The sequence below is a fragment of the Mycena indigotica genome, assembly GCF_014461135.1.
Source record: "Mycena indigotica strain 171206Taipei chromosome Unknown Mind.scaff0018, whole genome shotgun sequence".
Lineage (NCBI taxonomy): Eukaryota > Fungi > Basidiomycota > Agaricomycetes > Agaricales > Mycenaceae > Mycena > Mycena indigotica.
In genome coordinates this window covers 386,162-413,958 of record NW_023503017.1, presented here as the reverse complement: position 1 = coordinate 413,958, position 27,797 = coordinate 386,162, and the positions used below count along the sequence as shown (strand labels likewise).

The 27,797-nt window shown below is 52.4% G+C and overlaps 3 protein-coding genes across 3 annotated transcripts; 1 reads left to right on the top strand and 2 right to left on the bottom strand.

Moving 5' to 3' along the window:
- Positions 1 to 8,557: 8,557 nt before the first annotated feature.
- MIND_01406800 (uncharacterized protein) lies at positions 8,558 to 9,993 on the top strand (the record flags this gene model as incomplete). The annotated part of the gene is made up of 3 exons (XM_037370468.1): positions 8,558 to 9,068; positions 9,133 to 9,689; positions 9,748 to 9,993. 3 exons carry the CDS (start codon positions 8,558 to 8,560, stop codon positions 9,991 to 9,993), a joined length of 1,314 nt encoding a protein of 437 aa, XP_037213060.1.
- Positions 9,994 to 10,346: 353 nt separating this feature from the next.
- MIND_01406700 (uncharacterized protein) lies at positions 10,347 to 12,250 on the bottom strand (the record flags this gene model as incomplete). The annotated part of the gene is made up of 7 exons (XM_037370467.1): positions 10,347 to 10,389; positions 10,440 to 11,159; positions 11,209 to 11,238; positions 11,288 to 11,665; positions 11,713 to 11,859; positions 11,907 to 12,147; positions 12,199 to 12,250. The coding sequence occupies 7 exons, from the start codon at positions 12,248 to 12,250 to the stop codon at positions 10,347 to 10,349; spliced, it is 1,611 nt and encodes a 536-aa protein (XP_037213059.1).
- Positions 12,251 to 19,238: 6,988 nt separating this feature from the next.
- Positions 19,239 to 19,960, bottom strand: MIND_01406600 (uncharacterized protein; the record flags this gene model as incomplete). The annotated part of the gene is made up of 3 exons (XM_037370466.1): positions 19,239 to 19,502; positions 19,558 to 19,630; positions 19,680 to 19,960. The coding sequence occupies 3 exons, from the start codon at positions 19,958 to 19,960 to the stop codon at positions 19,239 to 19,241; spliced, it is 618 nt and encodes a 205-aa protein (XP_037213058.1).
- Between the last annotated feature and the right edge of the window lie 7,837 nt (positions 19,961 to 27,797).

Here is a 27,797-nt window from a genome sequence, read left to right as displayed (position 1 = left end):
CTGAAGCAGTGCAGAATGAGGTGGATAACATTACACCACACCACGCGGCTCAACGTCTGGGTCCGTGATTTGTGCTTCCGCTCTGTGGTCAGGATTGACCCCCGTACGACTCGACGAGTGGGTATCAATATTGGCGATACAATTTGTTTCTGCTTTTTTCCCCCCTCAAACAGGACTCAGGAGTGAACCCGCGGCCGTGCAGTGTTTCCCTTGTCTGACTTATCATTATGTACTGCATGTTCCGGGCCCTTGTGCCCCAGCATGTGCACCAGTAACTCAAGAGGGCAGATGATATAAAGTAAACTCTTCCACGGGGTTCTCACTCTTCTTCCTAACGCTAGGGTTCCACCCGAGAAAAGGGTCTGAAGCTCCCCAAGAGGTGCCGACGGAAGCTGCTACGGTATTCGCCGACCAAATGAAGGAGGCATGGGCCGACGCAGCCGAAGCCATGAGGGAAGCTCAAGAAACGATGAAGAAGTACTACGATCAGAAGCATACCCCGGACCCAAACTACTCCGAGGGTGACAAGGTGTACCTACAAGGAACAAACCTCACCAGCGATCGGCCTTCGAGACAAGAGATTCAGGCCGTTCGAAGTCAAGCGGAAAGTCGGCAATACCTCCTATGAGCTGGTCCTACCCCCGACATGGTGCGTTAGTCCCGTATTCCACACCGCGCTTTTACGACCCTGGAACGCCCTAGTAGCGGATCACCAACGGGCTGTTCCGCCGCCTCCGGCCGAGATGCGGGACGGGGAACCCCACTACGAGGTAGAGGCTATCTCCCTCGTTCGCAAACAAGGGCGACATCGCCTGAAATATTTGATCCAATGGAAGGGCTATCCTCAGGAAGAGTGGACGTGGGAATTGCGGGATAAGCTGGAAGGTGCGGAGGAGGCACTCAAAGAATTCTACACACTCAACCCGTTCGTGCCCTGTGAGGAACTCGTAAATGGATGATGGAAGATTCGCAAAGAAGATCAGAGCGCGCACACCCATAGGGCGTCGAGATGCCGCCCACAACGGAGGGGGTGATGTCACGGTTCGGGTTGGGCTGCCGGGCCACGGGGCCGTTCGGGGGCCGATCGGGCCCGCGTAGGCCCGCACAACCTCCATACTCCTCAACGCTCCCCCCATTCTTCTAACCCCTTCCCTTCACCCCTGCGGCCCTACGCAGCGCCCATCCGATCCGCCCTGGGACCTAGCGCCCATCCGATCCATCCCTAATCTCTTAGCGTATAAAAACTGTACTTACAGGATGTAGTCGCTAGGCTAATATCAATATCATCTATTCTCCGGGCTTAAACCCCACTTTTGTGCTCCCCAGACCTACTTGCAGTCGGACCACCTGACGACCTGATACGGCTAGAGCCCAACGCGAACAGTAAGTGTACTTGTTGACCTCGGAAAGACTAAACTACTATATAAAAAGGTTAGGTATTCAAGTAATGTAAAGAGATGATGTCATAGTAGGGACCATGTGAATATAATCAGCTCATCATGGAGCAGCGACGCGCCAAAAGTGCAACTCTGGCGGAATCCAGGGCCTTACAATAGGACTCAGTCCCATAGGATAGGACTTAGCCCCCTTAATTATAGCACTATGCCAACAATTAAATCAATCAACAAAGGTTATCAACAGCAATCAATAATTGTATCATACTCACTACTAATATTTATTACTCTCTAACCATCCTTACCCCTTCTCCAAACCCTAACAAGGTATAGCATTAACTCAGCACTTTCCCCAACAGCATATATATATACATCTCTTGCCCTTACCCAAACCCTAACTAATCAACCCTAACCAACACTAGCCAACACTAGCCAACACTAAACCACATGTGCCTGTAGACTTTTCAAAGGACCCCTGGTTATAGCCAGCGGATCCGTTTGAAAAATCCCCGGGCCCAACCAGGGGCTGCTTCCATCTGCCACATGGAAACAGCTTCAGGCAGGTGACTGATTTATCAAATCACAGAGCCACAGGCTATCATAAGATCACCACGGCATGTCAAGACCGACCAAAGCTCAGCCAAAACTGACTTGTTATGTCCTACTTTAGGTTAAAATCTGCTTTGCCTCCCAAAGTGACCCAGTTGACCGGCTGTGTCATGTCATAAGCCTGATGCGCCAACGGCGTTGGCGCATCACATATTTTTTAGACTACAAGTAGCCTAGACTTTGTGGTAAAACTAAAGTAGTATTAACGCTCTGCTTGCATTTTTCTAACAAATCAGAAGGACAAACCAGGCACGGTGATGAGCGTAGATGAGCGCGGGCTTGACTCTTGCTTGACTGAGTGGCTTAGCATTGCCACGATCTACACCAGCAGTGCAATAAGCATGCGTAACAACAATCATAGATGTCATTCAGCTGTGCGATGTTCCCTCGTTCCACTCCAACTCAGCCATTCCACTGCCGACCAAAGCAGAAGATGCCCCCTCCAGTGTTGCCTGGAGGATTCCCACATCCTCCGCAATGGAGTCTTTGACCGTAGCGGACAGTTTTTTGCTCTATGTGGCAAAGAATGTCTCAGCAATTCTTTGATGGGTCTGGACCTGACGGGCGTGCGTAAGCCTTCATTCCCGTGGCTGTCATTGGATCGAGGTCATCCCGCTTCCTTTCATCCCGCTCTGTCCACTGGCCCTGTTCCCAATGCAGGAACCGCAGCACTCTTTTCATCTCCTCTTGCAACAGCTCCACCTCCTCGTTCCATCGCTCTTTTCTTGCCCGGGCTTTGCACCATTCGACACGGACCACTGATCGACATCGATAACGGCTAAACGGGACGAAAAGAAGCACGTACAGTCATGCACTTCCACTGCATTTGCTAAACCACCCACACTCCAGATCCACAACACTTCCTTTGGTCCCCGTCTCGTATTCGCCGCTGTACGAGCGGCCTGAGACCCATCCGCATTTTTGAGCTTGCAAGATGCCTCTGCATCGCTCTCAAGGTCCCAATGTGTGTTGACGTTCTTGTCCTCCAGTTTACGAAACTGAGGCACATAAGCAGACCCTTTCAGAGTGATTAGCGCTGCCTGCGCTCGATGATACTTCGCCACAGAGCGTGCTCTCCTCTTATCCATCCTCGAGGTCAAGGTTACAGACTGGGTATGTTGTTTTTGGCCCACCATATTCCTATCGTGAAACCAATACACATGCTGCGCTGCGTGCAGTTGCTTTCGCAGTTCTTGAAGCGCATCCCCACATTGCCCCTTTCGCAAATGAGCCTCTGTTTCCACGATCCGCTTCATGCTCACTACTTTTCGCTTGTTTTCACCAAGGTTGGATGGCAAATAGAGCTTGATATGCTCGGGTTGTGGAGGATGGGTGTTGCTGTCGCGGGTTTCATCATCAAGCGAGCCGTAGTGGTAAAATCTAGGCTAAATCTGCTAGCAGCCTGCTAGCACCCCCTGGGCCAGGTGATTAGTGTATCCAGACAGTGGTCCAAAACTCTCCGTTCCATTCCTGAAATCCTCGAGCAAACCATAACCCTTTCAAAAAGGACACAAACCTTCAATCTATGCAAGGGAGTAAGACAGTGCATCTCTCGTACACACTTTTCACACTGGATATATTCGTCAGCAAGGTCCGTTTGACAATATGGGCATCATTTGTTGTTGGTGTAGTCGCCTAGACCATCGCGGTGACGAGCCTGCTCGTCACAAGTCACACTTTGTCACCCAGTTTGATTTCCTATTTTAGTTTCCACTTCCTTTTCTAGTTGCTATTTCCTACCTTAGTTTCCATTCCCTATCTTTCCTGACTTTGTTGCTCATTTTCCATTTGATTTTAGTTTCTATTTCATTTAGCCCTTATTTATCTAGTCTATAAAAGCCTGTCCATAGCTAGTAGTTAGCATCATCCTCCCCAGTGCTTCCCCTCCCAGTCTTTCCCTTCTGAGTTTGAGTTCTCTTTTGAGTTCTTGAGTTCTTGGTGTTGAGTTTCCTGAGGAGTTTGTTAGCTCTGAAGGCACTTGCACACTTAGTCCTTGTTTGTCTTTTGGCAAGCAAGCACGTCAGCGGCGAATGAGGGTGTCGACCTAGAGTGGTATTAAGCGATGCTAGAGAAGATTTGGATTGTCCTGAGTAGTTATTATAAGATTTTTCAATTTGAGATTGTTACCACTCACTGAGCTATCATAACGCTTCCGCTTCAGCAAGTTAGGATCATCGGGGATGTCCCAGGACAACGTTGAGATTGAATCCGCCATTGCAGGGTCGACAGCCCCAAACTCTCCTTCGCCAGGAGTCCAAGCCGTAAACTGGTCCGCTTCTGGTTGGCATATTGCCGCTGACGTCTCTGGTGGGCGTTGGGAGGCCTCTAAGTTGACAAAGCGACCACACAATCAGACCCCGTCGGCGCTGAGGTCATAGCCATGGTCGGCCTCAAAGTGCTCGTCGTCTTCCTCGCCGATGTAGAAGTCGTCCCGCCGTCCCCCACGTCTAGACACAAGCCGTCAGCCACAAACCAGAAGAAAGGACACTGGCAGAGGGCGCTCACCTGGCTCACAAAACGCGCAAGGCTTGGCCAAGCCTCGCAGGCGAGACCAAGCCACAAGCATGATGCCACCTTGATGCCTGATGCCCAATGTGACTGCATGGAATATTCTAGACCCGGTTGCTAGCCGCATTCACCGAGTACCCTCAGCACCAGTGCTCTCATCCGTCTTAAAGCTCCAGGCGTGGCAAGCGAAATCTGGCTTTGCTGTTGCCTGTACTGGATGGCTAGGCCTTTCCTTTCCCCCCCTCAATCTCAGTAGGCCCGGAAGTTCTTCAGCTCCAGTACAAATCCTGAAGTAACTCATGGGGAAAGTTAATGGATTTGCAGGCTAAGGGTTTCCGCTATCTAAGATCTGCAAATCATCCGCTGGCTCGCCTATGCTCGTCTGTGAAAATATGATTTCAAATGCCAATAGAATCAGCGACTATTGCCTCCGCATCAACTGGTCAGGACTGGGGCGAAATTGTGACAGCGAAAAGAACAAACTCACTAGAGTTGACGCGAAGGAAACATCTTGTCTATTGCCGCTCGACGACCTCGCCTGCTGTAGTAGCAAACAGCTCAGGATCGACTGCTTGGTACGCTTGTGCATGAAAGCGTGGCACTTCCAGACAAAAGGACAAGGGCCGGGGAATGCTAACACACAAGATACGTGCAGCTTTGAGTTGAGAGAGCCATTGGCAGCTAATGTTGTAGGTTATCATAGCCAAACTTGAAGGTAGCACCAGTCGATCTCCATTGCTTATGGCCCAACGCTCTCCGAGCTGCAAATCCCCAGCTAGGAAAAGGGTCAGTACTTGCTGTCCCTTCTGTCGGTCACTCACCGGAAGCAGACATTATTTCGAGTGGACAAGGTTGAAGGTGACGGGTTGAGTGAAAGATGAAGAGGCTCCTGGTCATGCACTGAATATTACCGATGAATCATGATGGAATGATAACAACAGCGAGGGCACCGGCGTGGACGATATGGAGGTGCATGATGACGCAGACAAAATTGTCGCTGCTGACTCCAGGCCGAAGACAAAAGCCAAGAGCAAGGCCCCGGCCAAATCGAAAGCCAAGGCCAGTTCGGATGGAATCACTTTGACTTCTGCTTCAAGCTCTTCTTCAACAACCCAAGTCGGCACCGTCCCTGGGGGCACAGTCAATGCGGGTCCTGTTGTAGCGACTTCTACTTCGACAACCCAAGTTAGCGCCTCCGCTGTCCCTGGCAGCAAGTCCTTGACTCTTTGTGAATTGTGAAGACTATCAACAGGTGACAGATCTGTGATTTACGAAGATCTATGATTTTCACCAATGGCAGATCCGTGATTTTGGATGACAGAGTCTTTGCGAGGAAAGATTTCTTGAACTAAGTCGATGCTGGGTGAGACTTGTGAAGAATCTGCGCAAGTAGAGTTGTCAAAAATTTGCTGCTTGACACTTTGACTCTTTGGGACTTGGGCGAAGAATCTTCGCCGAAGATTATTAACAGGTGACAGTGTGTGATCGATTCACAAATGGCATATCTGTGATGTTGGATGACAGAGGTCTTGGCGAACGAGAACTCAGACACTGAGTAGGAGAAGAATTTGCGCAAGTAGAGTACCTGAGTCCATTAATTGTGCGATAAGAGTCTATCATGAGTTGTTGCGAGTTTGAGCGTGTACAAAGCTCCTTACATAGCCAGTCTATCCTATCCTGATTTGTGGTGGGTAGGGGCAGGGCACAGGGCATGGGCGTGGGCGGGCGTGGGCGGGTGTGGGCAAGGGGAGCACGTTTGATGCACTGATAACCTCGGAAGGGCGGGACGACGACGTGAGGAATGGAATCACGGGATTAGTCTTGCTGGCCAGGATTGGGAATCACGGCCCCACGGGATAAGCATTAGCAGGCGGGTGGCGGGGCGGGAATGGCGGTATTGTCGATAGAGACGGGAATGATAGCTTAGTCTTTGGCATTGTTGGCAGGAGGGGGCAACGGTGGATCAGTCGTGGGCGGGATTCGATGACTGAGCAATGACGTGGTGCCGGGCGGTGCTGATGGAGTAGGCTTGGCGAACAGCGGCCAAAGCCCAGAGGACAAAAATGGTCCCAATGATGGCAGTATCGATGCTGACAAAGCCGATGCTAAATCATATTTCGCAAGGGGAGGAGTGAAGGCAGCTTCTGGTTAGCAAGGGCTTTTTTGAAATCACATCCACTGGCTCCAACCAGGCTATTTTTTAAATATCTACAGGTACGGTGATAAGCTGCAGTCTGGGACAGACCAGGAAACGACTATTTTTGTTGATTTCGTTGCTCAGCGCACGTCTCAGAGTTGACATGAGTCCCGAATGGTCAACTAGGGAGATATCTGTCAAAGAACCAGTCAAAATCTATCAAATCGTGCTCAGTGATTCCAAAGTCTTGACTAGGAAAAGTTTGCAGAGCCTGTCTCTTGCTAGGATCTATCCAATCCTATGCAAAATACCCAAAGGGAATGTAAACTAAAAGGCATATTCGGTTTGGTGCTCACTGGAGGCTCGAGATCGACTTCTCCTAGATAAGGGACACCCCTATCTCTGTTGGCATCGACGACTGACATCATTGGAACGTGGTTTCGGATCATGCTGGAGGATCGAGAGTGCCAAGGGACGGTTAAACGGCGAAAACCTACTCAATTGATTGGGGCCTGGACCTGTGATCAACGGCGACTCTAAAACACTGTCGAGGAACAGATCATCTGAACATTGGAAATGCGCCAGGAGAGTTGGGACAACCACCGCTGAGGCCATATGCACAAGATACGAGTTATGGGTGTCAATCGAAAGCTGGGAAGCAGAGCTATCCACTTATCCTAATCAAGATCGAGGGATACTTCACAAGCAAAGCTAGATGGTCGCGAACACGGAAGATTTGCACAGGTCATTGACACCAATATATGCGATACCAGTCATCTGGACCTGGCTTTTTGACTCTGGGCCGTATGGCGAAACGATACCTATACAACTATGCACATGGACTACTTTTCTTACTCATGATTTTCCCTGATTCTATCAATTTCTGTTTAGTATTTATATCTCTGTTTTGTATTTGGCAGGTTCACGGATTGCCCCGCTTTACTAGGTGTATCTGGTGATCTAGCTCGTCAATCTATCTTGCTAGCTCTTTTGAAATAGTATCATCGTGTCGGAAGGATTATTGGTTGAGGGTCCTGGGTTTCGGTTGCTGAATACAAGAGTTCTGGTTGCTGTTTATTGGGTTTTGGTTGCTGGTCGAGAGTTTAAGGCAGTTAGTTCCTGACTTGAGACAACTCAGAGGGTTTAAGGCAGTTAGTCCTGATCCAACGAGTATAAACTCTCCAGGCATTGTATTCGCGCTTCTCTATTGCGGAGTTTCGTCGATAGTACGCTTTGGGGCACACAAAATCAATGTTTTTCGCAAGAAACTCGTATCTACCCTACAACCTTACACATCTGTGCCAAGGCTTGACAATTTTTGGGTTTTGTGACTTTTCCTACTCGACATTATACATCTTTCTCTCTACAAAAAGTGGAGTTTGGTTGTTTTTGTTGGTTAGGTTGGTTAAAGAGCACATTTGCTGTCCGCACTCTGCACTCATCAACGGCTCACTAAACAACGCACACTAACACTAATTTCACAATAAAATATTCATTGTTGTAATGAATTTATGATCATACTGTGAATCGTGATGGCATTAGCATCATCAAGTGTCATATCTGTGATGTGCCGCTTCCAGGTCTTCTGGCACAGGACTGAGTCCTACTCCCCATTCCTCTTCAAAGCTGGGGTGTAGCCCCAGCCCTGTCTAGTAAACATTTAAACATTTGTCCTTTACAGTATTAGAGAGATATCGGAAAGAAATAAAGGGCACAAATACTTGATTCGTGGTTTCCTCCTCACCTGAATGGATATTCACGGATATACTGGTAACAAATTTGATCTAAAAATTTGATCTAAGTTCTTGCTGGCACGAGTTGATACAGATTGATCGTAGTGATCGCGGATCTTCTACTTATGTGAGTTACCTAAATCCGACTCCCACGTCAATAAACTTTCCTCTGGACGATGACGACGACACCAGCTGCGTTTCCGAACGAGCTCCTCTTGAAGATTTTTGCTGACCTGCCGCCCTCGGATGTGCATAGCGTTGCGCTCTGCTCCCAATTACTCCGCGCGTTGGCCTGCGAGTTTGTGTTCGCTACTTTTCACTTCACGCCGTACGCCTTCGACAGCGAGACGCGCGTCCTGCGAGGCCCCACAGGATACCAAAAAGAAGACCTTCTGGATAAGCTTGCGTTCTTCGCGTCGGAGAGCATAGCCCCACATGTCACCTCTATTGTGCTCAACCGACTGCAGCGCAAGCCGGGCCTCGCGGACCCACCTTACAAGCGCAGTCCATTCGAGTCACCGTTCGCTGGTGACGAGGCGACACACGCCCTCCTCCTGCCCTTCTTCGCTACCCTCGACGCATTCCGCAAGGTGCACACCCTCCGCGTGGAACGGGTCACGTTCACCGCGCTGGCGGTCGAGGCGCTCGCCCAGCTACGCGGTCTCCACACATTCACCGCCATCACGTGTCTGCTCGCGGTCCCAGCGCTTCCGAAGCTGCGCGCCGTCGAGCTCGCCATCCTCAATTGCAGCGAGCTGCACCGCTGGCTTGCGCTGTTCACCCCCCACGTTGTTGGTTGGCGTCAAGCTGACTGGCACGCGGTTCACGGACATCACTCTCACTGCGCTGCCTGTCTTCCCGCACGTAACGACTCTTGCCTTGCCACTCGACTGCCGGCCGCGGCAGTCGGTCCTTCCCCAGCTGAACACCGCTTTCCCCGCGGTGGAGTCACTCGTTGTGGACGGCTACGGCGGGTCAGGGTGGCCTGCACCGGCTGCAGACCCGGCAATGCTCCCCCGGCTGTCAAAGCTCGACATACATGACGCTGGTGCTGCCCCGTTCCTTGCGGCAGCAGCCGGCCCGGTCACACAGCTCACGGTGCGCTGGTCCCAAGCCCTAGCACTGCGCAATTCGCTCGCCGCGGTCCCACCCGCGCAGCTAGCCACTGTCACAAGCCTGGAGCTGCAACTCGAAAACTGCAAACGCCCGACGTTCGCCGCGCTGTGCGGGTGCTTCCCTGCATTGGAGGACTTCAAGGCTGCTTTGCATGTATCGCATAAAGACCATACCCACGCAGACACAGAGGCGGTGCGTGATGTTTTTTTTCTTTTCCTCCGGGGCCTGAAGTGATGACTAAGCAACGTAGATTCTCGCTCTCGTTGCTGCCATTCCTGATTTCCTTCCGCGCGGCCTGCGCCGGCTCCGCCTTTATTACATGGACTCAGAGGCTGACGAGCCTGCTGAGAACTTTGTCGTTCCGGACCCGCGGACCCTATTTACACAGCTCCGCACGCGCTGTGCTGCGTTGAGCGCTGTCGAGCTCATGGTGCCATTCTTGGCGCTGGAGTGGGATGGGGTGGTGGAGCCCAACGGACTGAGCCAGCATGCGTAGAAGTGGGACGAACGGCCATTCAACATTTTTTTAACGAAATCAAACACAAGACCAAAAAGACACAAATCACATTCATACTGATCTTGGAAGGGGGGTCGTGGTCGTGTGTGTGGCAGAGCTCGGTAAGAATTTACAGACACGCAAACTTGAACTGGACATCGCACTTTAATCTCGCGGTTGGCGCAGAGTCATTCCAACGCATTCGAAGCCTTGATTCTACCTTGAGTGAAAATGAGCAATCACTTATGATTATACACGCCCGCTTCGTTCAATGCTATCCATTCCGCTGCGCTCCGGGCACGTATGTAAGTACAATCCATAAAACCACTGTCTACAACTCTCATGCTAGGCGACTACAAGCGACGGCGAACGATGCGCATGCTGCGTGCGACTTTCCTGCGACGAGTTGTCAGAAGAGAAGAGCAAATAGAGAGAGGAAGGCTTACTTGGCCGCACCGGCGCCGTCGGCGGTGTTCTTGCCCTCGGTCTTGCCAGCCTCGCCAGCCTTGGCTCCAGCGGCGCCTTCTTTGTCAGCAGCGGCACCCTCTTTGGCTCCAGCGGCAGCGCCCTCCTTTGCTCCAGCAGCAGCGCCCTCTTTGCCTTCAGCAGCACCGGCCTCACCAGCTTTGCCGGCCTCACCAGCTTTGCCGGCTTCACCTTCCTTGCCAGCTTCACCAGCAGCTTCACCAGCCTTGCCCGCCTCGCCTTCCTTGCCTTCGGCGCCGTTGGCCTCGCCAGCTTTTCCTGCCTCGCCTTCACCGGCTTTGCCAGCCTCGCCCTCACCAGCCTTGCCAGCAGCTTCACCTTCCTTGGCACCAGCACCAGCAGCCTCACCAGCTTTTCCGGCCTCACCAGCAGCTTCGCCAGCCTTTCCGGCCTCGCCAGCAGCCTCGCCGTTGTTTGCCGCATTGTTGGCTTCACCAGCACCCGCACCCGCAGCGAGACACTTGCCCGCGAGCTGCACCGCCTGGTCGACGAGGCCCTGGGCGCGCTGGACACGTGCCGCGTTCTGGTTCGCCTGCTGCTGTTGTCGGTTCGCGGCGGTGTTGCGGTTGCCGCCCTTCGCGGCCTTGCCTTTGGCAGCCTTGCCCTTCTTGCCCTTGGCGCCCTTCTTGCCGCCGCGTCCGCCCGGGCCGCGGGCCTCTTTCTCGGTGGTCTTGGCCGCGCTGAGAAAGCGTTAGATGGGGAGGTTGAAAGGAAACGGGGAGGACAAACCCTTTGTTTGCTGCACCTTCCTTGGCTTCGCTGGGACGGGTGTCAGTTGTGGGAAGAGAGAGACGGGGAGGAGACGAACCCGGCTTCTTTGCCTGCTTCACCGGCTTTGGCACCTTCCTTGGCTTCACCAGCTTTGGCACCGGCGGCTTCACCAGCCTTTGCGGCCTCACCGGCCTTGGCACCGGCAGCCTCGCCAGCCTTAGCGCCAGCAGCCTCGCCGGCCTTGGCTCCAGCAGCTTCACCGGCCTTACCGGCCTCGCCTTTAGCCGCTTCACCGGCCTTTGCACCAGCGGCCTCACCGGCTTTAGCACCCTCGGCAGCGCCTTCCTTGGCTCCGGCGGCTTCTCCGGCCTTGCCGGCTTCACCTGCTTTGGCACCAGCAGCCTCACCAGCCTTGGCGCCGGCAGCCTCGCCCGCGTTGCCCTTGTTCTGGTTGTTGTTCTGGCCGGCCGCGCCTCTGTGTCAAGTCAGCAACCCGCAGTGAACCTAAGATAGAACACGCACTCAACGACGATGGCGCCTACTGCAGTCTTGGCCTTGCCCAGCGCAGCGTTGACCGCACCGGCATTCTCACCGGCGGCGAGCGCGTCGAGGAGGGATAGCTGCGCGTCGAAAATGGGGCGGGCATCCTTGATGCCTGCGTTGGTGTTGCTGGGGTGGGTTAGTGCCGAGGAAAGAAGGGAAAAAAAGGGACGGACATGAAGTTGAGTCGTGTGAGTTCACGTTGGGCGTTATTGACCGTGCTCCTGAAGCGCACGCAGTCGGCGGAAGCAGCCCCACCGGCAGCAGCACCGGCCTTTCCTGCCTCACCGGCGGCGGCTCCGGCGGCTTCACCGGCGGCAGCTCCGGCCTTCTCCCCAGCAGCACCGGTAGCGCCAGCCTTCTCCCCAGCAGCGCCCACGGCGGCCTTGCCTTCCTCTTGGCGGAGGTGGAGCGGGCCTGCCTGGTATCTCAGTATGGACAGACGGAAAACACGAGAGACGAGCGCACCAGCCAAAACGGAGGTCCCCAGCACGAGTGTCGACAGAAGTGCGAGTCTCATTGCAGTTGTGTGTGGTTAACGGTTGATTGTAGTCGAAGAGGGAGTGTGTGGAACTAAAGTGGGAGCGCAAGCGCGGCGAACGACGTCGAAAGAGAGAGAAGAACAAAAAAGAACGACGCTAGGTCGTTGTGAGTGTGTGTGAAAGGGGGGGCGAAGGCAAGGGATGTGGAGTGCGCCGCCGGGCTTTTATGCGCTGGGGCGCTCGGTTGCAGTCTGTGTTCGGTTGGGGATGTTGGCGAGGGGCCCTGACGCAACGTCTTCTCCCGATCTGATGGCTGGCGACGACCTGGGCTTGGCGCTGCTCGTTGGTGGGTGTGATTTGGGGAGTATCTCTGCGTGGATTCGCGGGCTCGCTCAGGGTACGGAGCGGTCGGCAGGTTACGCCATCTACCCGGCCAACCGCGCGCGTACATGCTTAGACTGGACTATGCAGCGCTCGGGTTCGCTGAGAACCCCCATAATTGCTCCGTAATGCGCTCGGCTTGGCGCGTACGTACGTACACTCCACCAATACCATCGCCATCGCGAACTGATCATCCGTGCATCTATGATTAGACGCAGACGCACCAACACAGATCTCTGTGTTGGCCTGTGTTGGCGCTGCTGGCTTCTCGCCGCCCACCCGCACCCGCACGCCTGGGCTTACTGCGAAGGACACCACAAGCGACGTCCGTCACCGTTGTCCGTCACGACGGCCCCTCGCTAATCGCGCACCCCCAAATTACCCACTTTGCGCGATTATTGCCGCCGTCGCCGTCGTGGGCGCCAAGCCCTGATCGGTATCCTTTCTTCCGATCTGTTCTGTTCTATTTTGATTCGGGTGCAGATCGTCGCTCAACGCTCCCGTATACAATACGAGTGCACGCGTGTTTTGTCCGCACGGGTCTGCCTCGGAAGGTAGAGTCAGCATGCGTGCAGTGCCAACGCAACGGCCGATCGCGCGCCGGCGCCGGCGCTGCCTGTCATTCGTCGTCGTGGGCGGCCACTTGCGATTGGGGGCCGGAACTCTCCGAACTTAAGTGGCGAATCCAGGACTCAGCACGGGATTACATATAAGAATTGATTCTCTAGCATGCTACACATTAGTAGTGGCCAAATATGATTATATTATTATGTATTATAATCATATCATATATATTTGGAGCTCCAACGCAATAATATATTTGTAATATAGTATAATCATATTCAGCTGCAAAATATGAAGATGTTATGAATATATTCAACTATAATCTAGTATGTATATCTCTGGATATATTTGACATATTTGCTACTAGAAAAAAAAAAGCATGAGATATATGCTTGACTGTCTGGGCAACTTCCTTTGGGCCTCTCCAATTGCAGCCTTGGACCCATACTAGGACTCTCAAAATACAATCAAAGGCATCACTCCCAAAGTGATCACTCTTGAAACTTATTCCTACCAGAAGTAATGAATGGTTTATGGGATCACTATATATAATAGATAATATGACATTTACTGTTGTATTTTATTCAATTTGAATGCCAAAAGTGGTGTGACATTCAATACGAAAATATCAATTCGAATTATTTCCTAATTAGGAAACTCTTGGCGCCGGAGGCGCCCGGAAATGTCATAAATTGCCTTTTTGGGAGAGGATTTTGAGCAAAATGGTGTGACATACGAAAAAATTTCGAATTTTATAGCTACTGTGACACGTGACATACGAACTGAATAAAATGCTACAGTATCAGAAGTAGGGCTACATCAGACTAATATTAGTAAATACATAGACTAGGAAATACTTAGCTGTGATCATCCACCCTACTATATTTTGAATATTCTATGACTATAATATAGTATAGTCATAACATAACATGATATATCCAACTTGAAACATAATCATATTCAAGTGATCAACCAAGGTTAAGTATCATATCATTCTGTATATATTCAATGCTTAATCAACCATAATATAATTCTGGCCAGCACTACTCAAACTATGTCATTTATATACTATTGTCTCAGTCAGCGCCATTAGATGCAAGCGCGATGGATCCGGCTGTGCGGTTGAAGGCGTCGTATCGCCGTTTATCGATATTTCAACCGGGATCCGCATCCAAATCGTACATTCAGGGCCCGGCACATTTACCGCTGTGTCGCGCCGTTGATGGAATTTGAATTGCGGTCCGACTCACCGTGGAGCTGGAGCGCGCCGCCACCGCGGATCAAGCGCGTCGATCATTCCGCACGCGCGCGGTGACGGGTGGGTGTGGTTGGTGTGGAGTTTTGTGAGCGGGGCACCCTCAGGATGAGGCCTAGGTGGGTCAAGACGGAAAACCGCTGGCTGGACAGCGTAAGTATGCCAACGTTAGCCCAGGAGCTGGTTATTCCTTATCTCCTCTACTGGTTATCCGGATCATGCCGGGCGTTTTGATTCGCCGAGGAAGCCGACGACGCGAACACAAGTGCAACTACTTCCGCGCATCTAAAGCAGGGTTTGACACTTCAGCCAAGTGTTGATTATTGGCAGGCGTGGAAGAAGCTGAACCTGTAACTGTCTTGATATGCCGCCTGCATAGAAATCAGCGAAGTTTACTATAAGCTGTGTCACATGTACAAAGACGAGAAGCATATTGTATACAGGTTTACCCCGATACGCAGGTCTAACGCAGGGCTGAACGACGGTGACCGTGTCCAGCGACAGAAAAGTTCCTGGCTGCCTCCAGGCAACCATAAGTTCCTCTTCCACATCAAAATGGCCAGCTAAGTAGGCGACGGTTGAAGCAGACAACATGTCCGTGCCCAGTGCGCGACGAATGCTTCGCGACGCGACGCGTATATAAGCCTTCCACAAGCTTCAGGCAGACCCCAGCGTTGACCGCCTCACCACCTCTAGTCTTGACGACCACACCATGCAGTTCCTCCCGCTCCTCTCCGCGTTCCTTCTTCTCCCCGCTGCGCTCGCCGGGCCGGTCCGCATCCGTGTTGCGCAAGAGCCGACTGCTACCGACCTCGCCGTCGGACCACCGCCAGACGGTCCAGACCTCAACTTCCAAATCACCGACCCCGCCGCGCCACCGCCAACGGGGAACGGGCCCAGCGGCGAGGGCCGCGTCGCTGATGTCGTTAACGATGTCAACCGCACTGGCCAGGGCAATGCAGACGGTGAATTTCAACAGGGCGGTGTGGACACTTCTGGAAAGGAGAAGGCGACAGAGCCGGATCCTGCGCCTGCGCCACCACCAGTCGGCGATGGTCGCGACAAGAGCACCGTGCCAGACCGCGAGGGAACCAAGACGATCGAGGCAATCACCAATGGCGAGGACGACGCTAACAGACCAAAGTAAGTCCGAACTTCAGAGTCAATACAGATCGCTGACGCAATACACAGGAAGGCGCCAGTCCAGCGCCGGTGGCTGTCCCGTTTGGACTATGTGTAGGGGCCGGTGGTACGGGATTCGGTGGTATGGTGGAATTGGGAAACTTGTATGTTGTTTGGATAAATTATTGAAAGCGGATGTGTTGCGTCTCGTTCAATCTCAATCTGGGAACAAACTATAAGCCGTCAAGGTATATTTCAAGCGACTTCCAACTTAATCTAAATCAACGACTCTGAACAGTGTCGAGCGAGCGTAACGTCACGCGTACGATCCATACCGGCCGAAGCATACCATTTTAGCTCGAAGAACGGCGCGCAGATTTCGACATTTTGCAGTGCGAGACAGCGGGCAAGAAGCTGCGCCTGTAGCGTGTGAGCGTCCGGGACAGCAAAGTACTCCGCGGGTTTCTCGTCCTCCGCGTCCAAGTAATATACGCACAGACAGCGCAGCCCACGCGGGAGGTACGCCGGGAGATCCGTCACAAGCGCGAGAATCTGCATCACTCGTCAGCGACTGATTAGAAACCAAGCAAAGGCGGACCGATTCCGTGTCCCCTGGACGAGGGTACGGCAGCGAGGCTCCCAGGTCCGTCACAAGGGATTCCAGCCGTTGGAAACGGTCGCATAGCGCGGCCAGGATAGCGCTGGTACAGTCGTCCAACCGTACATGTAATGCACGGATCGTCGTAAGGCGGGCGGGGTTAAGGGGAACAAGCAACATGAAAAGCTCATGCGCTCCTTCCCCGCGAATCAAATCGTGGATATACGCCACGGAAAGAAGAGCCACAACGCCTGTCGCGTCCACATCGAGTTTTTTGAGGCGAGGGAGAAAGGAAACCACGGGTGTAGGAAGAGCATGAGACGGCGGGCCGCCATACTAGCTCTCCGCGCTGAAGTCTTCCACCGCGGGAAATGCAGCATAAAGCAGGGGAAGCCGCTGAAATCGAGTGGCAGGTTTATACGGGGAGCCCGGCAAGCTGACTGTGGCTGAAGGAGCTAACTAACATCTTGATGCTTTGAGCTACCCTGGGAGCCAGTAACGCGAGCCAGAGCTCGGGGGAGCTGCAAATTTTGATGTCAAGCTTGACGACATGAAGCTTCAATGGCATTGTGGCGAGTTGAAAACAAGAAGTCGTAAGCCAGGGAGCGGAAAAGGTAGGAGGAGAGGGCGACACTGTAGAGCTCGGATGGCAACAGGTGGCTAAAGATGCCAAGGAGCAGCTCGTTGGGGAGCGCAGCTGGCCGCTGGCGCCGTCATCATGGTGCAGAAGCAAGTGAGAAGTCCTTATGTAATGGATTGAAACGATGATGTAATGCTGATTGCCACGTCACATCGTCTTTTTTTACCCTTCATGCCGTCCAAGAGGTTGATGGCTGGAAGTGTTTACAGCATGTGCCATTGCGGCCCAAGGCAGGCTACTCTCAACACCCCACCACGATGACATCCAACTCATGCATCAAAGCTCGTGCAATCATGAATTTGAAGATGATGTGTGTGTATGTAGTCATTTGGTGGTCATTCGTGAGTGATTATACGTGCTAGGCATTACTGATAACATATACCGATACTATGTCCGTCAAAGGAAACCCGTGATATGGTCCATGAGAAAAAAACCCAATGATTAGTCCATGAAATTCCCCTCCACCGTCCGCCTACTCAGGCGCGGAACAGCACACGCCGTGGGACGCGAGGCGGAGCTTTCCTGGGAAGCGGTCAGCACCACGCGTCAGATGAACAACAGAGAACTTACTTCGCCCGGTCAGCATCGCTGGGGTCGTTCTTGATTGCATCGTCTGTCTTGTGGCCCTCTCGGTCACTTGGCGGCGGCGCACTGTTGCCGCCGTCACTGCTCTTGTTCTCGCCGCCAGGAACGGGGGCTTTCCTGCGCATCGTGTCAGTACTGCAAGCATATTGGAAGCGGAGAAACACCCACTTGGCGCGGTCCGCGTCGCTCGGGTCGTTTTTGATGGCGTCGTCGGTCTTGTGGCCCTCGCGGTCGGGCACGCCGCTCTTGTCGCGTCCAGTGCCCTCTTTGCCCTTCTCGCCATCGCCCTCCGGGCCTTTCTCGTTGGGCTGACTCTTGTCTTGTCCTGTACGGTTCTGGTCCTCCGGCGTGGAATCGGCCTCTTTGTTCTGGCCAGTTCTGTTCTGGTCTTCGACTGGGGGATTCGCCGAAGGCGGCGCGGGTACGTTCTGTGCAGCTTCACCGCCCTCACCGCCCGGGCCGGTCTTCTCAACAGGCCCGGGTAGCAGCGCGCCAAAGTCTGGGAACTTGATCCCGAAGACTTCACGCAGTGGGACGAGTGAAGGTGGCGTGCCGAGGTCGGCCACGCCCTCGTCAGCGCGTCGCAGGTATGCTGGTGCTGGCAGAAGTCCAGCCTGGGCGATGGGCAACTCAAGGAGCAAGAGTGCGGAGAAGAGGATTGTTAGAATCATCAGTCGTTAACGTTATGTGGGTCGTGAAGTGTTGCGTAAAAGAGGAAACTGTAGGAAGTCGGCTGAAAATTCATCGTATATGGGCGGGCTTATATATGCTTCTAGAACAACCGTGGTCGCCAGGTCTACTGTTTTCGCCTCGCTTCCGCCGTGCGTTTGTGCACTGCCGCACGGCAAAAATTAGTCCGAAAGCCATTGTTTCTTGTCGCCCTTACTAAAGTTTACTGTTTCCGAGGCAGTCCGGACAGCCCAACGCTACAGTCGTGCGGCACCGCGCACAACGAACTGATGATCGGATCTCCCGGAACTTGCGCAGCGGCAACTCAATAGTGATCGGATCGTCCGGATCTCGGTCGCGGTCACGCCCTGCGTGAGTTGCGCTTGCGATCGCATCGCGGGCACAACAGCACCGCCTTTTCGGATCATAAGCTCAAATGCGGCGTCTTGGGCCGCACGGAACCGGTGCCGAAACTTCACGCTGCGGCAGCAGCAGGTTACAACGTGGGCTTGGCGGGAATAGCCAGTGGATGGCGCGTTGACGCGTTACGCCACAGGACGTCCATTGATTTCTCTATACTACTGGCGGTCAGTTGCTTCTGCTTCCTTGCAGCCGACGGCGCATCTGATGCGCCGCTCCACCGTGCTCCACTCTGCTCCCTTCTGTATGCCATTCGCATAAGCCGATGACCCTGAACTACTTGCCAGGCGGATCCTGAGTCATTCGCGGCGGTGTGTCGCCGCTGGGATTAATAATTACTCAGCTAAGCAAGGGTTCAAGGGTTCGAGATGAATCCGGCCAAAATCCGGCGACCTCGTCGCATTACTTAGGTTACACTGAATCATACATACATGGAGCATTTATGGTAATGAGAAGGCTTTTTTTTAAAAAAACCCGTGTACAGGTGGAGCATTATACTTATTACTTGGGTTACAAATCATACATGGAGCATTATACTGTAGTAATTTATTCAGCTCGGCGGTCACGCGTCACACCGGCCCTCCGACGCCGAAATATTTCGGCGTGTCACGGGCCCACAGCCGGATGCCGAATGTCGAACAACCATCAGTCAAAGAATAGTGGTGACTACTATCCACATGATAGATAGGAACATAGAACAATGGACATAGTGTATCAGATCCCTTCTCATATCGGCTCTCAGCGAGTTGCCGTCTGTGTGTAGCATCCCGGGCCACTGGTGTATAGGCAGCGTCATTCCATGTACTGCCCTGTCCCATGCGTACGCGCGCCGTAGTTATACCCGTCCTGCGTGACACGTGCCTCGGCCGTCAGACTCCACTTCTCGTCCGCCCGCATGCGGTGCTCGAGGATGATGAACGCGACGAGCACGTGCAGCTGGAAGTCGGCGGGGACGCCGTCGAGCACGAGCGCCACGCCGCTGAGCGGTGCCTCGGGGTCGGCTAGCCGCCAGCGCGCGAGCGGCTTCGCATCTGACGGGTCCCCTTCGTGGAAGAGCTGTGTGGGCATCATCACGGGAAGGTTCGAGTTGACAAGGACTCGGAAAACACACTGCAACGCGGTGCTCGACGTGGGTGCAGATGAAACAGCGCAGCCCCGTGTTTGTCTCGAGGATGTGTCCTGAGCTGATCACGGTCAAACGGCGAGGCAAAGCAAGAAATCGGATGCACTCACCGGCCGCCCGGCGTCTGCGGTTTGGCGTCGCGCATCCACTTGCCCATCCGAACCGCCTCTAGCTTTCCGTCCGGGCCGGCAAACGACACGCTGTCCGGGAGCAGCAGACGCCGCGTGATCTTTGCTGCGATGGCGCCCGTCTGGGCGTGCGTGATAGTCGTGCAGTCGAGCGAGTTCGTCGTGATTGTGTAGAGCGCAGAGACGGTCGCGGACACCATGCTATTTGGGTAGAAGGTTAAAATGGTTGGTTTGGCATCGACGAGGGTGATTTGGGACTCCATGGTGTAAAGGCCGCGTTGCTGCGAAAGTCCGGGGGGTGTTTATAAGGCGAAAGCGCAGTTAACAGCTGTGGTACCGGATTTGGAAGTTCTGGAGTAGACGTCCGGTCTGGAAGCGATGATGCCCCGGTTCATTGAGTTGCATTAACAGCATGCATTATAGGCGCAGATCTGAATGGCTCTTCCGCGTCTCAACGCATCCTCGAGCTGTCTCAGTGGTCAGTCATCGATAGACAAGTTGAGACAGCCGCCGCAATCGTCAATGCAACCGTGCTGCCAGTGGACTTGACGGTGGTAGTGAGTTCCCCCTCGCGTACGCCGACAAAGCGACGAACAGTGTTGTGCCATGGCCCCCCATTCTCGCAGTCGCTGGCCCCGTGGGTGGCGGCAAAAAGCAAAAGAGAGCGATGACGTGGGTGTGACGTGGGTATCGATCTTCGGTCCCGGTGATCCGGCATGGCCTGGCGCCCGCGTTGGCCGTAGCCCGCGTTGAACACGGCCAACACGGGGAGGAAAGAGCAAAATATACACTGCGGGAGTTCGGAATAAACTGGGTCCGTTTCGATCAATTATATGCCTAAAATCCACGTACCAAAAAAGAAAAAAAAAACCTCTATTTGCACCAAAAATGTTCATTTATATGCACTTATATGATAAATATCAGGGCCCTGGAGCATACAGGTGAATCTTTTTTTCCGGTGTAAATGGAGATAGGGGAAAAAAATCCTTTTTTGGCACATTAATTTTAGGCATATAATTGATCAAAACAGGTGCCATTTATTCCTGAACTCCCACAGTGTTACGCTCCTGCGAGATTTTGTCGGAAAATCATGGTATAATACACCTCAACTCCTATCACTGCAAGAGAGTAACTCCTAAGTATAAAAATGGGAAATGACTTTTGATAGGAAAATTGGCACCTGTGAGGCCCATATATCATTGTATACTATGAGGTCCAGCCCAGCAGATTGGACCTGATTGTCAGGGGAACCTCCCCTTTTCCCCCTTGGAGATGTCTCCAATTCCGGTCCGATTCTGCCTCTGATTCCAGTCCGGCCCTCCATCTTGCCCACACAATCACTATCTGTCAACTCAAAGTCCAGGGCAATAATGTAGAGGTCAACTTCAGCCTTCTGTCAGGGCTGGACGCAGATTTTATCCTGGCTGATTTACTGCTGAGAGTCATTGATATTGCAAAGACTGAGTTTGTGTAAGGGCAACCCCGGAGGCCCGAGATCAGAGTCTAGCAGGGGAGGATCCAAAGCGTGAACATTGGTAAGCAAATACAAATAAAGCTGACCTAGCAGGGGAGGATCCAAAGAGAAGAAACTCTAAGGGTCCGCCTGCTAGGGAGCTGACTATATACTGCTTGTCCGTAGCTGCCGCTGTTGGGCACAGAAGGCTTGGGCGGTGTCGCAGGCAAGGTCCCAGGGCGACCGTTGGGAGGGCGTTGACAGATCGGTGATTGTGCGGGCGAGATGGAGGGTCGGACCGGAGTGGGAACCGGAATCGGACCGGAATCGGAAATGTCTCTGAGGGGCTGAAAGGGAGGTTCCCCTGACAGTTTGAAGATGTTGCCACTGCTGCTAGTAGCCTGCTACAGAGCTAGTACTTCTGGCTGAAGGCTTGCTGGTATATTTGAATATAATCAATTATGGCCAGGGGATAATATATTATATTCATCATATATTCATATTCATAATCACTCATATTCAATGGGTCTGAATATGCAGAGGGCATAATATAATCATATTTATTCAAATATATTCAAAATATATTCTAGCATAATATAATTGTGGACAACACTATCTTATATATGTGGCTGTCACAAACAACACCAATTCAGAGGATGCCAGTTGGCCAGTGAAGGCAAGCAAGAAGCACTGTGAAAGGATATCGTAAAGATGATGGAATTCGAAGACTGGGGTACAAGACGAAATCTACTCTACTTATATACACTACTACCATGTGTTTACCATGCCTAATACAAGAGGCAATGACGTCATACTTTAGCCATGCCTTTACATGCTGTTTGCCTCATGTCCAACTCCACGCTGTCAATCAACATCAGCATCGACATCTGATGATCCAATCACCATCTTATCGTCCATCTTATCTCCTCCTTGTCTTATCTTATCAACCAGGGCCAAAATAAAAGGTTTAAAGGGCGAAGAAAAAGGGTTTTTAAACCCAGGGTTTGACAGTGGCACTGGAAATTCACCAGCTAGAAGCTGATCGGTGACATGCTGCAGCAGCGGTCTGCTCAGTCTGCACAGCACAGTAAGGTGGCTGTATGATGGTGTCTTCAAAATGTTCCATAGGCACCGGACAGCACAGAAATTTACAAAAAAAACGGCATAAGTAGCCAAGAAATGAGTATTTCACACATAAATAGATATAGATACAAGCAACAAACACCTCCAATGATTTACAACTAGTCCTCGTAGCGAGAATCAAGAGCCAAGCAGATGACGCAAGAAAGATGTTCAGAATCTATCCTCGGGTGACACAGCGAGCTACTGCTTTAATACAAGTGTGTACAGACCCGGAAGCACAAGCAACTACTAACCAAACTGTGGAACTTGATGAGCTTAATCATCAATCACAAGCTGATTAAAGACAAGTCGGATGTGAGTGGGCACTCACTATTTCATTTGGGGGGGAGATGAAGCGCATGAGATTTGTGCACACATTGGTGGTTTTTGCACTCGCTACATCCTGTGACAATCAAGGGTGTCAAGATGCTTATCACAGACATGGGGTAGAGGGATGGGGTCCCAGGGAGGGTGAAAAAAACTTTTTGCTATGTAAAAGTTTGGGGGGGTTCTGGTAGGTTTGAGGTTGACTTTGCACCTAGGTAGGGCTCGGCACCGTACGTACCATATATGGTACGGACTAAATGCGGACCTTACGGCGTACGGACGAGGCACCGGCTGGCCTTACGGTACGGTATGGTGTATGGTACGGTCCGAGATACGGTGGGTGGGCCCGCCGCATATCACGGTCTCGGCGATGCCAAGCGTGTGTTTTCGGTCGGATCGACCGTTTCCAGGCGGACACCAGCCACCAATTGCAAAGTTGGGGCCCAGGAAGCTGGAACAGCGGTCCGGTGATCCCATCACCATACGTACGGATACGATACGGACCTGTTGGAGCTCCACAGCACGGACCTTTCGTCCGTACGTACGTCCGTATGCCGTATGGCTACGGATACGGTGCCGAGTCCTACACCTAGGGCTTGGTTTTATAAAAAAAAATTTGGCCTTAACAAACAGTTTGTAGGAACATCTCTGGATGGCTGGGACAAAAGGGACAACCTCAGAAGAGAGGCCGGAGACAGTAAATGCCAGCACCGCTGCATCCAGATGCATCCAAACATGTCGCAAGTTGTGAAACGCACATGTAAGACAGGCCTCATAAGCAGAAATGGCCCAACATGTAGAAGGGTAAGCTATGAGTCCTGCGCGTGCTGTAGGCACTGGCGAGATACTTAAGAGGCATGTGTACACAAGCAGGCTGCAGAAAGGCAGTGATGAAAGAGGTATATATTTGCAGCATTTGTGTATAATAGGGAAGAGAATTTGAGTGTCTGACTCTGCATAGGTTTTGTCTGCTATCACTGTTTGTATTGGAGAACCTCTGTCAGTTTGTTTATTTGTCCTGCCTTTCGTCCTGATATCCTGCCGTCCTGCCCACTGTTAATTTAGCTATATACTTTAGCTGGAACTCCCCCCGTACTTGCGTCCATTAGTTCACTACCCACCCACTTCAAACTCCGAAGTGATCCATTCCTGATCCGAGTGATCTGAGACTCGGCCTGTGTGTTTTGGTGTTAGGCTCCCTGGTTGTGTGTGTTCTTGTGTTTCTGTGCTGATTGTAGTGTGTGTTGTGTTGGAGTTTAGTTCTTGCATTGCAGCAAGGTGCATGTGTCCCGGACCGCTATGTTATCCATGGTGTTCTGGTCCGACCTTGGCTTGGCTTGGTGGCAGTTGAATAAGACTCCACGAGGGATAAAGCTATTTGGTACACCGATCTGTGACAGTGCACGGTGTCCTTCTATTTGGTACACTGATGACTTGATTGACTTTCCGTAATGTGATAAGTGTGACAAGTGTGACAAATCACAGAGAAATCTCTTTTGTTCACTTGAAAATAGAAATATGGTGTAAATTTTGAGAGATCTTATAGATATTAGTGACTTGTGTTCCACCCCAGGTAGTTTTGCTGTTAGCGAGGGACCAGACTGAGATGTAGATAAGGAGCGATGTGTCAATCAATTTCCGATAAGGCCATCAATTTCCATCAACAAGCCATAAACTCTTATTCTAGCACAGTTTTTCAATGTAATAGAGACTATCAGCACTCAGTTCTGTGGAATATTTAAGAGAGATTGAATGGGTTTAAATATTGAATCAATAGGTTTTACCAGCGACTGACAACTGTCACATAACTACAAGGTCCCCACTCTTATATTCTGGATTTAGTAGATCTGAACAATGTTAGTCTACATAAAACTTCAAGTGTTTGAAACATGCTTTGGCTACTATCCATAGGTTGAAGGCAAAAATCTCAAGGACAAATGATCCACCTGTCAAATTTTTAGAATGAAGGTTCCAGGGCAACTAGAAGAACTAGAAAAGAACAAAATGTGTTTATCCTGGCAGCTAATAAGCTTTTATTATCAAAGGAGATCTATGTGTAACACTTGTGACATCAATCACCAACAGTGTACCAAATAGACAATCATCTATTTGGGGCACGGTGTACTGTCACACCTGGTGTACCAAATAGCTTTATCCCGCATGACCGTCACGCTGATACCTCCGAAGGCCAAAGTGTTTCGCACTTTTTGACCCAATCCTGTCCGAATTAGTATCACTGATAGGACCATATTATCAGGGGTCTTGCGACGGATACACCCGCGGATCGCCACATGTGCACAGCCGCTAGCCTGCGACTCGATCGCTTGCAGGCCAAGGCCAGCAATCCACCATTAGATCTGCACAATTTCGAAAAAAAAGTTGGCTGGGCTTTTTTCCAACAAGATTGACAGGAACGCGATGGCTGGTGTAAATCCCTCACACGGCCGTGTCGAGGTATGCGCTATGTCCCCTGCCATGTAATGGCTCAGGCGTCAAACAACCCCCATGAGAAGCCCGAGCTTTGATGAAGAGAGGCAGAGAAAGACAGTCTGAGCCAACCGGCGGCTCTTCCGGTTTCGCTTCCGGTTGCGCAGCACTATTGACAGAAATGTATGCTCAACGCGTCTTCTTCCGGTTTCGCTTCCAGTGTCGCAGGACCATTGACAGAAATGTGTGCGCAACGTGTCTCGAATTTCGAAACCGGTTGCGAAATTGGAAACCCCTGTGAGGAATTCCGCAAGCTATATGTACCTGGTGTCTAGGCAGGGGGTCGTCGTCGGTTCTTCCTTTCTGCAACTAGTCCTAGTACTTTCCCAGCCTATTCCTTCCCTTCAACTTCTTGCCGCCAGACCGGCCTTTCTTTCCTTCACTTCTTTTTGCGCTAGATCGCAACTTTCTTCTTTGACTCATCCGCCCCCCACCGTGACGTTCTACTACCGACCAAACGATGCGCTTCCCGACAAGCTTCCTCGTCTCGCTCCTCCTGACACTGCCCGTGTTTGGTAGTCTCAAGCCGCCTACCGCGGTGGACGACGCCGAACTAATGGTGCGCCAAGTTGCTTCTTCTGCTATATCTTTCTGTCGCATTGAAGCGTCTTACGTTATAGGCGCTTGAGGCTCGTGCAGCGCGCAGGGCCGCCAGACAAGCCGTACGTCGCTCGCCGTTGGTCATCTGCACTGTTACTGACTGCGCCAAAAGGAACCTGCCACGGCTTTGAAGAAGCGGGTGCGTAATCCCGTGTTTGTCAGCCATGCCGCTCACTGCCTCGGTACATAGGCGACGAATCCTCCGGCCAAGGCGCCGGTCAAGGCGCCGGTCCAAGCGCCCGCCAAAGCGCCGGTCAAAGCACCCGCCCAAGCACCCGCTAAAGCCCCAGTAAAGGCTCCAGCAAACGTCCCCGCGAAGTCACCGGCTACGGCACCTGCCGCCAAAGCACCTGCAAAGGCACCCGCGAAAGCGCCAGCCTCAACGAAGAAGTTGTGCTCGCAGGCACAGATTGCCAAGGAGTTGCAAGCACGATATGCTGAATTCGCGCCAAACCGCCACGAGGCGCGCGCGGGTGTAGTGCACCCTAGCGCGAAGGGCCGCATCACGCTCTTCCACGGCACCGATCCACGCAACGCCGCCTCCCTGACAGCCGGCGTGGACCTCGCGAAGACCGCTCCAAGAGGCGACTTCAACAAAAGGCCCGAGGTGCCCGGCGGCTTCTATCTCACCGACAGTCTCATTGCTGCAGCACAATTCGCATGTTTTGGTATCACAGTGGACGAACGAGCGGAACCGACAAATGTTGATGTCTTCGGTATGTTGTTAAAGTCAATCCCTCTCAGCTGAAGGGACGTTGATCGTATGAACCATCCGTTGCAGAGTACAGCTGGAACGGACCTGGTGCCGCCGTATTCGAGTTTCCGGGGGAGACACAAGACTGGAAGAATGTGCGTGTGTTCATTGCGATGAGACCATGGCAACTGACCCACATGTCGTTGCAGTTTCAACTGTATAACAAGAATACGAATTTCGACCGCGAGAATACCGCAAGTCCTTTCCGTGCCCTAGCCGTCGAGATATACAAGAACGTGTTGATTTCCGGGCCGATGAATGCCTCAGTCGGTGCGTCTTCTCTTCAAGTTTGCTAGACCTGCTGCTCATACGTATCCGCAGATGAAGACATGACCGATGACTTCCAGCAATACGCTATCGTCAATCAAGCTGCGTTGAATTCGCGCCTCAGGCTAGTCGCGCGGCGCCAGAACATCCTCTGCAAGAACGTGCCCAAGGCCAATGCGCTGACGGCGACGCTGTACACCAAGGGCCAGGGAGGGAATCCCAACTTCCAGAGCCTCCTTACGAAGCTTCAGACACCGAACCTTGTGTCGACGTTGGAGAATTGTGTTATTGGGTAAGTGATGGGATGGATTGTAGCACTTACTGCCCGCCGGAGCATATACTTGATATATATAGTAAACTTTAATAACAACTTCCGATGTCTTTCACGCATTCGCGCCAGACGGCGCTTTGGCTTGTGTTGGCTTCAGCAACTACGATGTAAGAGGATATAGAACACGCACGTAATGCTTGCGCTGAGGTCGCACAGGGTGTCCAGAACACCTGCTTGAACTTCGTTGACGTCCCCCTCGACGTTGGGCTTCTCCAAGCGTGGTCCGGGCCGAGGTCCGTCGGCGACTCATTATCGGGTGGAAAGAAGGGGGAGGAGGGGACACACGTGCGGGATGGTGTTATAGAGCAGCGTTAAAGCGGCGTCGCTTAGCCCGTTGGAAAGGCCGCTAGTGATGTTCGCGCACTAGCAATCCGCGTGCCCTCGAGCGTGGTCTTGAGCTTCGCCGGCATATAAAGACTTCTGGTCATAAAAACTCCTTGGCAGCCCAGGGCTCCCGACGCAGAACAGAGAAGAACAAAAGAACGGGTCAGTACTCGCCTGATTCACGGCAGATCACGCACTTGGAGTGTTGCCCCCAGTGGGCTGGCCAGCAGCCAGAAGCCGGTCTCTCACCTGCTGCGTGAGGTCAAAGGCAAAGACAGCGCGACATATACGCAAAATATACCTGTGAGCGGGTCCAGATCCACGACCCTACTCACAGGCCACGGCCACGCCGGCGGGCAGCGGGCTGACGAGGAGGAGGGCGACGGCGGGGCGCCCAGCCCGAAACACGTGCCGCTGCGTTCTTCTCCGCTCTCC